Source organism: Arvicanthis niloticus, chromosome 9 (assembly GCF_011762505.2).
Source record: "Arvicanthis niloticus isolate mArvNil1 chromosome 9, mArvNil1.pat.X, whole genome shotgun sequence".
NCBI lineage: Eukaryota > Metazoa > Chordata > Mammalia > Rodentia > Muridae > Arvicanthis > Arvicanthis niloticus.
In genome coordinates this window covers 82,129,926-82,142,476 of record NC_047666.1, presented here as the reverse complement: position 1 = coordinate 82,142,476, position 12,551 = coordinate 82,129,926, and the positions used below count along the sequence as shown (strand labels likewise).

The 12,551-nt window shown below is 41.7% G+C and overlaps 2 protein-coding genes and 1 pseudogene across 10 annotated transcripts in view; 2 read left to right on the top strand and 1 right to left on the bottom strand.

Annotated features, from left to right (window-relative positions):
* Positions 1-2,296: 2,296 nt before the first annotated feature.
* Positions 2,297-7,132, bottom strand: Etfrf1 (electron transfer flavoprotein regulatory factor 1). Its single transcript, XM_034511315.2, has 3 exons — positions 6,979-7,132; positions 3,010-3,097; positions 2,297-2,930 (listed from the first exon to the last, which is right to left on the bottom strand). The coding sequence occupies exons 2-3, from the start codon at positions 3,052-3,054 to the stop codon at positions 2,715-2,717; spliced, it is 261 nt and encodes an 86-aa protein (XP_034367206.1). The 5' UTR covers positions 3,055-3,097; positions 6,979-7,132; the 3' UTR covers positions 2,297-2,714.
* The window catches only part of Dnai7 (dynein axonemal intermediate chain 7), a 37,857-nt gene continuing 31,867 nt past the window's right edge, over positions 6,562-12,551 (top strand). For 3 of the 9 annotated variants that reach the window (XM_076940836.1, XM_076940830.1, XM_076940828.1), the window contains exons 1-3: positions 7,191-7,448; positions 10,310-10,327; positions 11,321-12,501. Coding sequence is in view for 5 of the 9 variants with exons in the window: in XM_076940828.1 (XP_076796943.1) it covers positions 12,438-12,501 (64 nt within the window). In the remaining 4 variants the exon portion in view is untranslated. Of the gene's footprint in view, positions 6,694-7,189; positions 7,449-10,309; positions 10,328-11,320; positions 12,502-12,551 lie in introns of those variants that run through there. The other 6 variants (XM_076940825.1, XM_076940827.1, XM_076940829.1 and 3 more) reach the window with 6 other exon arrangements.
* Positions 7,462-10,303, top strand: LOC143443595 (peptidyl-prolyl cis-trans isomerase NIMA-interacting 4 pseudogene; annotated as a pseudogene).

The following is a 12,551-nucleotide window of genomic DNA, read 5'->3' as shown; positions in this document are numbered from 1 at the left end:
ACCAATGCCAAGTTACAGTCATAGGCATTAACATGTTTGTGGGAAGAATATAGCAGGCAAATACAAGTTGAGTAAATATTTTCAATAGGGAATTCTAGGCTCTACTGACTGAGTCACACTGCATAGGAATTTAGATCCTAGCTTTTATAGGTTATCAAGACATTTGCCATCATTGCACAATTTCATCATAACATACATGCAAGTTCTGTGAGGCATGTCAGAAGTCACAGTTTGCACAAATTCATGTCATTTTGTATTCCACTGATTTTCCATTTTCATATATATATATATGAAGGGTTTTTTGTAGGCAATAAAAATTTAATTTCCATTTGTTAAAGAAGCTTTGTGTAGTCATTTTTTTAAAACCCAAGTTATTTAAAGGTGAATTTATACTTAACTTCTGTGTAATACTGGGTAGCATGAATTCTGCATTGAAAAATTGAACAGATAGACCCAATAGCTATAAATTCTGTCAAAACATGAAAATTATTTCTAAAGAAGAACATTAGTTTTCAAAGAATAGTTATTAATTAGATTCATATTTGTGGTTTAGTCCAATAGTTTGAAGTGCCTGTTTGGGATGGTGGTAGGCATTTTAGATGAATTTGGGAAAAATAAAGTTCTGTAAAAATGCCAGTTCAGTCTCACCCCAACCAGCTGAATGGGCTATGTGCTGTTTTAGTTCCAGGTCCCCAATTCCACTGTCTCATGTCTTCATGTTGAAGACACTTCTGTGTTTTTATTTGAGTGCCAACTTCTTACTAGTGCTATTTCTTACTGTACCATGTTTCCCTGGAATGTATTTTAACTATTTTTGTAGAGTGTAAACTGAAACATGCATATTTTGTACATTGTGCTTTCCTTCCTTCCTTCCTTCCATTCCTTTTCTTTCTTTTTTTTCTTTGTTTTGTTTGTTTGTTGTGGGACATATGCAGTGTGATACAGTTGTTTTCCATCCTTTGGTTGCGCTGACCTAGGGAATGTTGGTCATATCAAACATTAAATTTAAGAATTATCACTCTTAATTAAAATTAACTTTTAAATGTTTATAGGAGTACGTGCTGTGAAATGATCTGAAATTTGTGATATTTTTGTCATGAACCGTACTGCTCCTAATCATTGTAATGTAATAAAAATAGTTATGGTGACTGTAAGTGTGTAATTACGTAGTTTTAATTGTGGTTAAGGCTCAGATTCAGAGCCTCACATGTTTGTAAGGCAAGTACTTAATACTGAGCCTCCTCCCCATCCTGACTATAGGTATTTCTTGATGGAAATTTGGAATGTCTGCCTGGTAGTTGATACAGAATCCTTGAAGATTTTAAGATGTTTTTGTTTATTTATGTGAGTACACTGTAGCTGTGTTCAGACACACCAGAAGAGGGCATCAGATCCTATTACAGATGGTTGTGAGCCACCATGTGGTTGCTGGGAATTGAACTCAGGACCTCTGGAAGAGCAGCCAGTGTTTTAACCACTGAGCCATCTCTCCAGCCTGATAGAGCCCTTTAAGAGACACTATTGCAGCTTTTAAGTTAGAAACGTTCTTTATCTATAAAGTTGCTAGGAACATTACATAAACATTTAAGTGTTTGCTTAAATGTTACTTACAGTCCTGTCTGGGTTAGGTCTGCTGCCACATGAACTCGGTTTCAGGTAGACACAAAATACACCAGCTTTAATGGCAGAAACAGAGGAACATTACCACTCCTCATGAAAGCTAGTTGAAGTGATTCCGAACTTAAGACAGGCCAGCAGCCCAAAGAATAATGGAATAACAACTACATAATGCTAGTCACCTGCTGAGCATCTCAAGATCAAAGTCACCTTCACATGTCTTATTTTGATAACTGCATTTAAATCATTTTGAGGTGTCTGTAGAGAGTCTTGCATATGCACTTCAATATACTAGATGGGGTAACAACCAAAAACAAAGACACTCCACAAGCTAAAGGGCAAACCTGTTGGACACTATTTGCTAATGGCAATCTCATCAGTAAATGAAGAAATGGAGTAAGAATAATTGGATTTAACATGTTTAAAAATTAGGTGTAGTTTCTTTCAAAATTGTATTTTCATGAAAGGTGCTAAAGTTACTATTTCAATAATAAAGGATTATGGGCAGAGCTCTCAGTATCAATAAGGTTGAAACCTACAGTTGTATGTCCCGGACTGCTCTGCCCCACGCTTGGGGGCCAAAATGTCCTGGCCTGAGCTACTGCTCTGGTCCAAAGGTCTAGCAAGAGAGAGTGGGGATGAAGGGGAAGAGATGGGAAGAATGGAGACAAGACAGAGGTTCTGATCAAGTCTCGTTTATTCTGATTAAGTTTCTCGTTTATTGTCTCCCCCATTGAAGGAAAGTCTGGGGTATTTATATGCTTTGCCAAGTACCTTGCAGGCATGGATACCACGTGCGCCTTGCAGCTGGGGGCACTAAACAGCAAAACAAGCTATGTGGGATAAACAAGATGTTTATCAGAGTGTGCTCAGCTGTTGTAGGCTGTTGAAAAACAAGTCTCTTGTCAGGGTATATGGCTCGAGATGGCTGCAAAACTGATAGCCGCTTTCTGCTACGAGTCGGCTCCCAACAGTTGTACAGTACGGCAGCTTGTTTTTTAAAAAACGTGTATCTTGCTCTTTTAAATTGAATTATAATAGGTGGTACAGGCAAACAGCTGGCATTCATTGTCAGTGAGGCTGGTGGCAATGACTGGTCAGTTTTGGGTATCTGAATAGTAACGTTGCTTCATAGCTCTGTATTTCCTAAGGAAGTATAAGGCCTCTAGCTCCTTCATCACAAATTCTCCTCGTGCAATAAGTTCTTTGATCTTCTCTGGGTCCTTCACATCCTTGTTTTTAAGGAAAACGGTCTTCAAACGCCTTTTAAAATACTCTGCTCCTTTTGGATAGTCCCGTCCAAGATACAGCAGCTTTAAAAAGAAAGACACGTTTCTAAGCAATCCTTGTTATATAATAATGTTTATAAAGTTGGCAGCATAAATTACTTACATTTTTATAAAGAGCCAGTACTTCTCCTCGTAAAGAATTGGCCATTTTCACTTAACATGGGATTAATCCACTTTTATACATGACATACCTAAAGAAAAGGAAGATTTTTTTTTCTTTTTTTTGCAAATAATTGCATTGTAATCTTAAAGAATGAAAGATCTTACCATTGGTGAAATGGTAAGCTGGTTTTTCATTGTTGTGTACAGGCATGCACTTGCCACAGTATGCATGTGGAGGCCATGACCTCAGATGTCAGTCCTTTCTACAGAATTTGATATGGTCTTAGTTGTTGCTGCAAACAGTTGGCCCTTTGTTTAGGGATCTTCTCTACCTCTCATCTTCCTGTGTATACACTGGGATTACAAACTCACAGGTCTATACAATCATTGTTTGTGCAAGTGTTTTACCATTAAGACCTCTTATTCCGCCCCCCCCCCCCCCCGTGGTAATTTATGCTGAGAGCATTTTTTTGAGGCACTGGGGTAACACCACTTTCCTAAGCCTGTTTTCCTTACTAAAAGTAAAGCTATCTACCCTACTCTGACGGCTTGGCTTGATTATTTGGAAGAAACTAAAAGTCCAAAACTAGAAGACTATTCTCGGAGCAAAGTTAAAGACTAAAATAAATAGGGTTGGAAGATCAAAAAGGTTGGTCCTTAAGGAGAATGTACAGTAACAGGCAGAGGGTAAAGGAGTCCGCAGGAGACAGACAGCATCCGTGCTTCTGACCACGCTTTTATGATTAGGTGCTTAAGCTGCCAAGGAGAGGAGCTTGGGAAAGGCCTCATTAGACCAAAGCTAAAAAATATTCCCACTGATGATAGCTCTGATCACCAGTGAAAGTACTTGCCATGATTCTCCACTGTGAGATTACTTCTTCCCAAGAACCTCGTTCATGTAGTGGCCTTATAAACCACCACATGGATGGGGTATTTTATAGGAAGTAAGATGTACTAGAAAAATATTTCTTAACCTTCCTAGTGCTGTGACCCCTTAATATAGTTCCTCATGGTGTAGTGATTCCCCAACCATAAAATTATTTCACTGTTACTTTGTAACTGTAATGTTGGTACTATTATGAATCATAATATCTAAACAGATGGTTATAGGTCACCCCTGTGAGAGTCATTTGACTCCAAAGGGGTTGTGACCCTTAAGGCCTGAGAAACGCTGTAGTAGAAGCACTACAATGGGAACTGTCCATTTGGGCCTCTTAAATACCTAGTAGATTTGAGTGCTGTGTGCATGTGTGTGGTCTTTATAGTGACCTTTATATAATCTGGTAAAGCTAGTTTCCATATTACAGGATTCATTTTTATTTTAGCTTCCTGACAGTGATTCTAAACTCATGTCCAACAGTGATAATAACTTATTTTTTTGGATCACCTAGATCCAAAGATCTAGAACTGAATTCTTAGCACTGTCACCACCTGGCACACTCCCTTCTGAGACCCCACTCCTTGTTTTTGGACAGCCCACCCTGTCCTACCTCCAACATCCTGCATCACCACCCTCTCCACCCAGTCAGTGTCCTCTTGTGCTAGGCTGCTGTCACAAGTCACTGCTACCTGAGACCTGTTTCCCTTATTTTGAATGCTTAAGGTAGGTATTCTAGCCCTTCATTCTGTCCTTTCTGGCTGCTGCCTTTGCTTAGAGCCAGCCACCTAACATCTTTTGGACTGAATTATTCAGGAAAAACAAATTTTCAAAGTAGATTATTTTAAAAGACAATTAACTAGCAGAAAATGGAGATTCTCAAAACTGTAGCTTCATATTCATCCAAAAATTATGCTGAGCTAGACGGAAGCTGAGGCAGGGAAGACCCTTAGTTCCAGGAGAGCTATGACTGAAGTTACATAGTGACACCCTGTCACTAATACTTGTGGTGACTGGTGTTGAGTTTAGTGTTGAAGTGTACAGATACTAGTTGACTCGGCTTGTTTCCTCTGGAGAATTATAATGTCCACTGAAGTCTTCTAGGGTTCATGTTCTCCAGCTTCTGAAGTCTTACTGCCATAATCATCTCTCTCTCTTCTCTTTTAATTTTGTTTTTCTTTTCTCTGAAGACTTAGTGTAATACTGGAAGGCACTGAAGCCGGTGTGTTTAACCCAAAATATTAACAAGGTGTGTGGGGGGGTCATTACCAGGACGGTCTACCTGTTGAAGAATAACTTCAAACTATGTGTTTTGAAATTATATAGATAAAAAAATTGGCATCTGTAACTCATAAAAGCTTTTAGAGACCTGGCTTAGTTCTCCTTCCCAATAGCTTTTTCCACAAATTATGAATAATAAAAGATTCACCTAACAAGGTAGGCTAGTCTGGCACTTGTAATGTTCATTTATGATACAGTTGACTTTTAGGAATTTTTAGTTTATTTTTGCTGCAGGGAAAAAAAATCTTTAGTTTGCAAACTAGGAAACAACTGAAATGCTGCAGAGACCTTTAGAAGTCCTGGAAGTTATCAACGTTGGATGAGTGCATGGCTTGAAGTCACCCACTATTCCAGCTACATGGGTATGTGCAAGGAAGAGTTGTCCTTTTCTCCCTAGGGACTTTGAGTAAAGGAATGATGGGGTTGTCATTTTAGTAGGACAATATACGGGCTTGATGCCTAATGATGTTATTCTACCCCATGATGTTCAAGTGACAAAAAAAGCTGAAGGAAATGGAGACAGAAAGGCAGTGTATTGTTTCAGTGGTCTAGTGGACTGGACTTTTTAGTACTCCTTCAGACTGCACTGGAAAAACTGTCCTGTCAAATTTCCCAGTACCAGAGGTTGTACCACCAGAGAGGAAACTCTATACACTTTGGAAGACGGTACAAGTACGTAAAAGGAGAGGGGTCAGTATAACCCTGTGTGGAGGTGAAGAGACCCCAGAAAGCAGCTCTACCACTCACAAGTCCAGCACGCAGACTAGAGGACATCGAAGCTCAAGAAAAGTTTACAGAGTCTTGCACCATGGGATCTAACACATCTCTACTATTAGTTTTCCTCTTCCTTAGGAGAGAAGTTGATAGTGACACAGACTTTTGAGTAAGGCCTTTCCTCCTGAGTGAGTCACCATGTTAATTACTATACTTCCACACCACATCCTAGTTAAGACTGAGGGTTTTTTTTTTAACCAATAAACACTAGTAGTTGCTTTGTTGAATAATTCAAAACAAAAGCTAACTTCCATACTCAACAGCTACAATAAACCAAATGTGAATTTATATGCAGTAGATGGTAAGTTTTTATCACATTACCAAGGTTCAGAGGGCACTAAGGTCTTAAGTGTTGTGCAACCAATGACCTTAACCCACAAAAACAAAAACTAGCTGCCAGTACTACTGAACAGAACATTTAGTGAGTGTGTAAGGAACAGAACATTACGTTGGAAACTAGGCACGGGATATAACAAGCACTCCATCTTGTGTTTAATGAGTTAGACGGTCATAAGCTGGGGTTGGGTTAAAGAACTGACAATGTCTTTAGTGGCCTCATATGAGGAGGGACTGAAATTCTGAAGGTTGCTACAACAGTACAACACTCCGTGACCTTGGGATCACGGTGGCCTGCTGGTTCTTAGAGGTCAGTTTAAACCAGTGTGTGAGAGCTCTTGAGGGAAAGGACGAATGTTTTCCATAGAAGCTATACTACCACGATCAATGAAGAATCTGTACTACTTTAATCTCAAGGTAACGACCCTCCTGGAGCTCGCCTATGTGGCCAGATGACTCCCTGTGGGACCCGCCCAGAACCAATGGTTTCACCTAGTCGTGAGCTGGCACCATTCCTTCCCCAGATCCCCCAGGAAGGGCTCGCCCCCACCCTTTACAAAGCCGGGCGTGGCGGCCCTCGGCTATAACCCCGGCTCTCAGGAAGGAGGCTGAGGGATGGCCGCTAGTTCCAGGTCAGCCTGTGTTACAGTGTGAGAAACAGAGCTCTTTTCCCACGCCCGGCAGTCCTCTCCTAGGGCATACTTCACCACCAGCAGGTCTAGGATCCGGACGACAGGTTGCTCAGACTGTCACACTCCAGCGCTTTGCGGCACCACGGCCGTAAATGCTGTGACAGCAGCCGCCCTTGGAGGGGGCCCGGCCGTCGGCAGGAAGTAGGCGGAACTGAGAGACGGGGGGTGGGGCTAGGGCGGGTTTACCGGCAGAAGTGTGTGGGGCTCGGGGCTGCTTTGCTGGGGCGGGCCATCAGGCGGAAGTAGGCGGGATAAGGTAAAAGCCGTGGTGTGAGCTCACCTTGTGTGGGAAGTGTGGCTTGTGTAACCAGTGCACGCCTTGGGCAGGACTCACCGGAAGACTACAGTTCGACTGCGCAGGCCGACCTTCCCAGAGCGCTGGGAATTGTGAGTGGGCGTGGCCTGTCGTCCTGACAACCGTGAGCGTTCGGGCTCTGCAGAGTTCACTTTTCCCTAAGCAAAGGTCCCGCTTCTCTCATGGTAAGCCAGGAAAGTGAGGGAGAAGGGAAGGGGCAAGTGCGGATTCCGCTTCAGCGCTGCTGAGGGGGGACAGGCAGGTGGGCTCAGTGCGAACTAGAGAAGGAGAGATCCAGATCTCTCCAGTAATTAAACTTTACTAACTTCCGGTGATGTACGTTCCCATTCCCACTCTTGCTCTGACTGCAACTTGTCATAAATGTTTTCATTCCAACTCTCACGTCTTCAGGAAGGAGACAGAACAATATGGAACTAATGTCGTGTGTTGTTTCCCATTCTCCATCAAGAGATCATTCATTATCACACTCAGTGAACATGGAGAATACAATTACTGATTACGTAATGCACTCGTTGAGGGGAAATTCAGAGTACAATCTTTGTGTTTGCTGGCTGGAAGCCAGAGACACAAAGGAGACTATGACAGCCCTCCTGCGGCAGTCGGTTAAGCAGAGTAACTACCACAAGCTTTACCTTGGTAACAGCTGGTGTATCTAAAGCGGAGTAAAGTTTTTAAGAGTGGGGAGAGAAGAAAAGAGTGGTGCTTTTTAACCTCTTTAAAAATATAAATATGTGTTTTCTGTAAGTGGTGGGAAGAAATGGGTAGTGGAGGACTCCCCTGGTAAGACCCCCCCACCCCCAATGGGCCGTAAGCCAAGTTAAGACTGCTGGCAGATTACAAGAACAAGCACTTGTTTGCTCCATCGAAAGGTGGATTTAATATGTTTTCTATCTGCATAGCACTATTTCTTTAAGATTGACCATGCAGCACTGTTTCTCAAAGACTTCCAAGCCACCTGGGGGATTTATTTAAAATGTAGATTCCAGGAGGTCCCAACTTCAAACCTACTGTATCATGGGGCTTCCAGGAAGCAAAGTACCATAAACATGGCTGCTTGAACAGTAGAAACTGCCAACCTCCCGTGATTCTGGAGCCTAAACATCTGGGGTCAGTGTGTCAGCATGGGGGCAGAGATTCATTCAGATCTCTCTTCTACTTCTAATAATCCCTTAGTGTATAGCAGTGTAAACTCTTTTTTTTTTTCACATGATGTTTATTTTCTTCATGAGGGTCTGTATCCAACATTCCTCTTTGTAACCTGTACCAGGCATATTGAGCTGGAGGCCCACCCAATTCCAATATCAGGCCATCTTAATTTAGTGAAATAATGACGGACCCTTTTTCTAAGCAGGTTAAATGCTAACACCCAAGAACTTAAGATTTTAGTATATGAATTTGAAAATGCTTAATTCCACCCCTCAGTCTAAGCAAGTATAATGCAGGAAGGAAGGAACTACACTGTAAGCCCAGGAGGACACGTTTCTCAGAACACCCTTTGCTGCTTGAGTGTTGAGCATGTTTCACTACTGATGGCTCTTACGTTTACATGAAGGATAAAGGTGGGATTCCCCCGAACCGGCTTCATGTTAGAAACACTAGTGAGAGATTAAAATGTGCCCATCATCTTTAGGATGTGATATTTGAGAGGGATATTTACATAGCCTGTCATACAGTATTTGTTTCAAGACAGAAATGTGTTAACAACTGTGTCAGGGAACACTACAGCCAGGTTAAAAACCATTTGTAAAAATCGCATGAGAGCAAAGCCTCCCTTGTTGCTCTCTCCCCGATGAGTATCTAAGGAGAGACTTCCTGAAATGTGTGCGCCTTACAGGAAGATGTCTTCTAGACCTCGTCTACTGTGTGCCGACGTTGGCACTGGCATCTTAGCGTGATGTTCCTCGAGTTCAACCGAAAGCTCAAGAGATGCTGCCAAAGGGGGTGGAGGGAAGTGGTTTTGGAAAAGGAGGGAAAGGAGGTGCAGCCTCTGGGAGTGACAGTGCAGACAAGAAGTCTCAGGGTCCTAAAGGTGGTGGCAGTGCAGTAAAGATCAGACATATTCTGTGTGAAAAACATGGGAAAATCATGGAAGCCATGGAAAAGTTAAAGTCTGGGATGAGATTCAGTGAAGTGGCCACACAATATAGTGAAGATAAAGCCAGACAAGGGGGGTTGTGACTTGGGTTGGATGACCAGAGGATCCGTGGTGGGGCCATTTCAAGAAGCAGCATTTGCCTTGCCTGTAAGTGGGATGGATAAGCCTGTGTTTATAAACCCACCAGTTAAGACAAAATTTGGATATCATATTATTATGGTTGAAGGGAGAAAATAAAATCATATGAAAGACTGAAAAAAAGAATGATGCTCCTCTGGCTTGAACCAGCCTTTCCTCTGTGTAGCCTTCAGATATGTAAAATGTATAATTTATTCTCAGGACTGCTCAGGAATTTACGAATAGTATTACGGAAAAATACCTGTAACTGTAAATCAGTATTGAAGTACTGAGCTTTCCAAGAAGAACAAACTGACTTTAAAACATGTGGCTGGACAGTCTTCACTGTATCGTTAATTGGCAAACTTGAAAAAATTGATTTTCTCCCCATAAAAAAACTACCAGTCTTGTGTACTAGGAAGGTTTCTTTGAGACAGTCACCACATCTGCACATTTGAAATAGCACCGATAGTCAGTGATGTGTGGAAATTTGGGGAATCTTTTCTACCAGACTGGCTCTCTTTCTGTACGCTTTGACATAGGAAATACTGTTGACTACCTCAAAAAGATGCTTCCTGAGAAACCTTGTGGGTTTTCTTGCTGGTGCTTTCAGTTTGCTCTGACTTCTTTTTACAGTATCTTTTCAGTTTAAGGTAGCCAAAGAGTCACAGAAAAATTGCAGTGGAGGCACAAAGAAAATCCCCTCGGGCTCTTCTCAAACTCCTCCTAATTAATGTGTTTTGTGATGCTTTGTTCAAAGTATCTGAATTCTTTTTAAAAATGTGTCAATTCTTTTGTTTCCCAACATTTTAGGGTCCCAAGTCAAAAAAGGTATGTAGAAATTATGTTTTTAAAATCAGTTTTGTGGACAATCTGTACAAATCAAAGTCTTATATAATTTTATAATAATTTTCTAGTTAGTTGTAGTTTATTGAATCTACTATGCTCACCTTTTAGATAATAATGTTATTTATATCACTGGATAATTCTTCATAATTACAGATGTAGTTCCCATTTGATCATATTTCTAGTTTGAAAAACACTTTATAAATCGCTTTATATGTCTGGCTTTGAGGCTTCAGTTTTTTCTTTCGCTGTAGAAGATGTTAGGTTAGTCCTTCTTTTTATTTATTTCAGATAAACATAAGCCATAGTTACAGACCTGCTGACTAAAACAGGACCTTCAGCTAGCACACTGGTTTTCTGCTTTGGTTGGTACAGGGTAGAAAGAAATTGAGGTTGGATAAAGGACATATACCCCATATGTCTGGGTGTCTTTTTTCTCCTCTTAGCTTTGTAGATTGATGACTTCAAAGCAGATATTTTAATCTCCTAATTACAGGCTAGATTTAGCCTACTGATAGATTCAGTTTTACTTGAAAAAAATTCTTTTTTAAAAAAATACCAGTTCTTTAGTGTGCCATAATATCTCACACCTCTGGTCCCAGCTACCATGGAGGTTGAAGTTGAAGTAGGGAGATCCTGAGTTTGAGGCTAGCCTGGGCCAAAAACAACAACAACAAAACCTCTCACGTATGGTCAGATACAATGCCCCCCCCCCCCAAGTGTAATAACACAATTAAGAAGCAGTTACCAAAGACATTTGATTTGTTCTAGTGTGACATATGGAAACTGGCCACATTGGGCCTGAAGTCCTATAAAGCAGCAGTTTGTGGGGTTCAGCAGAGGCCACCTCCAGGAATGTAGAAAGCATGTTGATCTTGCCATGGTCCTGTCTGTGGTCAGAACCTGGTCTTTGTTGCCTCCCTGACCACAGCAAGGGCTTAGAGTTAACATCTTTTTTTTTTTTTTTTTTAATCTCAGTGGTCTGTTCTCCATAAATCCCACCATTCTCCCTTGAAAAATCAATTACATTCCTTATCTATGGTTTCTGCACCTATGGATTAAACCAAACATCAAATCTGTCTCAGAAGTATGACCAGAATGCTGGGAGTGTCAGAAGGACCACAAGTTCTAATGCAGCCTCAGCTACCCAGTGGCCTTATCTCAACAACAACAATAACATCATCATCAACAACAACAGAGATTATGGGGTTAAAGAGATGGCTCCATGGTTGAGAGCACCTGGTTCCCAGCGTCCACATGGCGGCTCTCAGTTCTATAACTCTGGTTCCAGGGAATCTGACACCTCTGTGAGCACTAGGCATACTCCATCTGTGCGGTCTTCCCAGAGCCCACAGAGTTTAATGTTCTTCCAGCTCCCTGCCTTGTAACTTCGTTGTCTTCTTCTTAGATCCCCTCTCCTGAATGTAAAAAGTCTTTGAACACAAGTTACTTCATAGACTTGATCCGTGTAACTGATCAATTCCTTCCAAACTTGCAAAATAACGGAAAGCCTGTGATCATAGAGATATCTTTGCTGTTGATGGTCCGCCATTGTAGCTGTGTTAGGTACTTCTCCAAATTGAAAGTTTAAAGGTTACTTCAGTCACACATTCTTGCCAGTGTTGGACCTGCTGTGGAGTGGATTGTTTTTCTTGTTTATTTCCAGACTAATCCCTGCAGTGCCCAGAGTCTGTGCTGACACGAATTAGCTGTCTTGTCTATTGAATTTGCTGTACATAAAAATCGGTTTCATAAAAATCAATAATTGTTTTCAAAATTGGTTATATTTTAAGATTTATCTTTAAAATATACATATCCTAGTGCAGGCCTGTGTGATTTTATCTGTGTGATTTTATCTGCCACCAGTGCTGGAAGAAGCCAGAGAAAGGCGCCGAATCCCCTGGATCTAGAGTTTCAGGTGGTTGTGAGACGCTTGGCGTGGGCCCAGGGAGGAGCACTAAGTGCTCACCTGCCCAGCCATCTCTCCGGCTGCTCATGGCTGCTATTTGAAGGGAGGCCTTCTTAAGTCACGTGGGAGCATGCTGCTAGCCTCTTTAACGTTGTGGTCTTTGTTAAGGCTCCTGGTAAGAAAAAAATGACCAAAGCTGAGCGACTGCGGCTGCTGCAGGAGGAGGAGGAGAGACGCCTGAAGGAGGAAGGTACTGAGTGCCCGGATGTCCGGCCAGCTCTCATAGCACAGAGCATTAGC

Excerpts from the sequence above, each read along its gene's own strand:
- Etfrf1 (XM_034511315.2), bottom strand. The coding sequence starts at position 3,054 with ATGGCCAATTCTTTACGAGGAGAAGTACTGGCTCTTTATAAAAAT. Across the intron at positions 2,931-3,009 it reads TACTGGCTCTTTATAAAAAT|CTGCTGTATCTTGGACGGGA; the intron begins GTAAGTAATTTA and ends TTCTTTTTAAAG.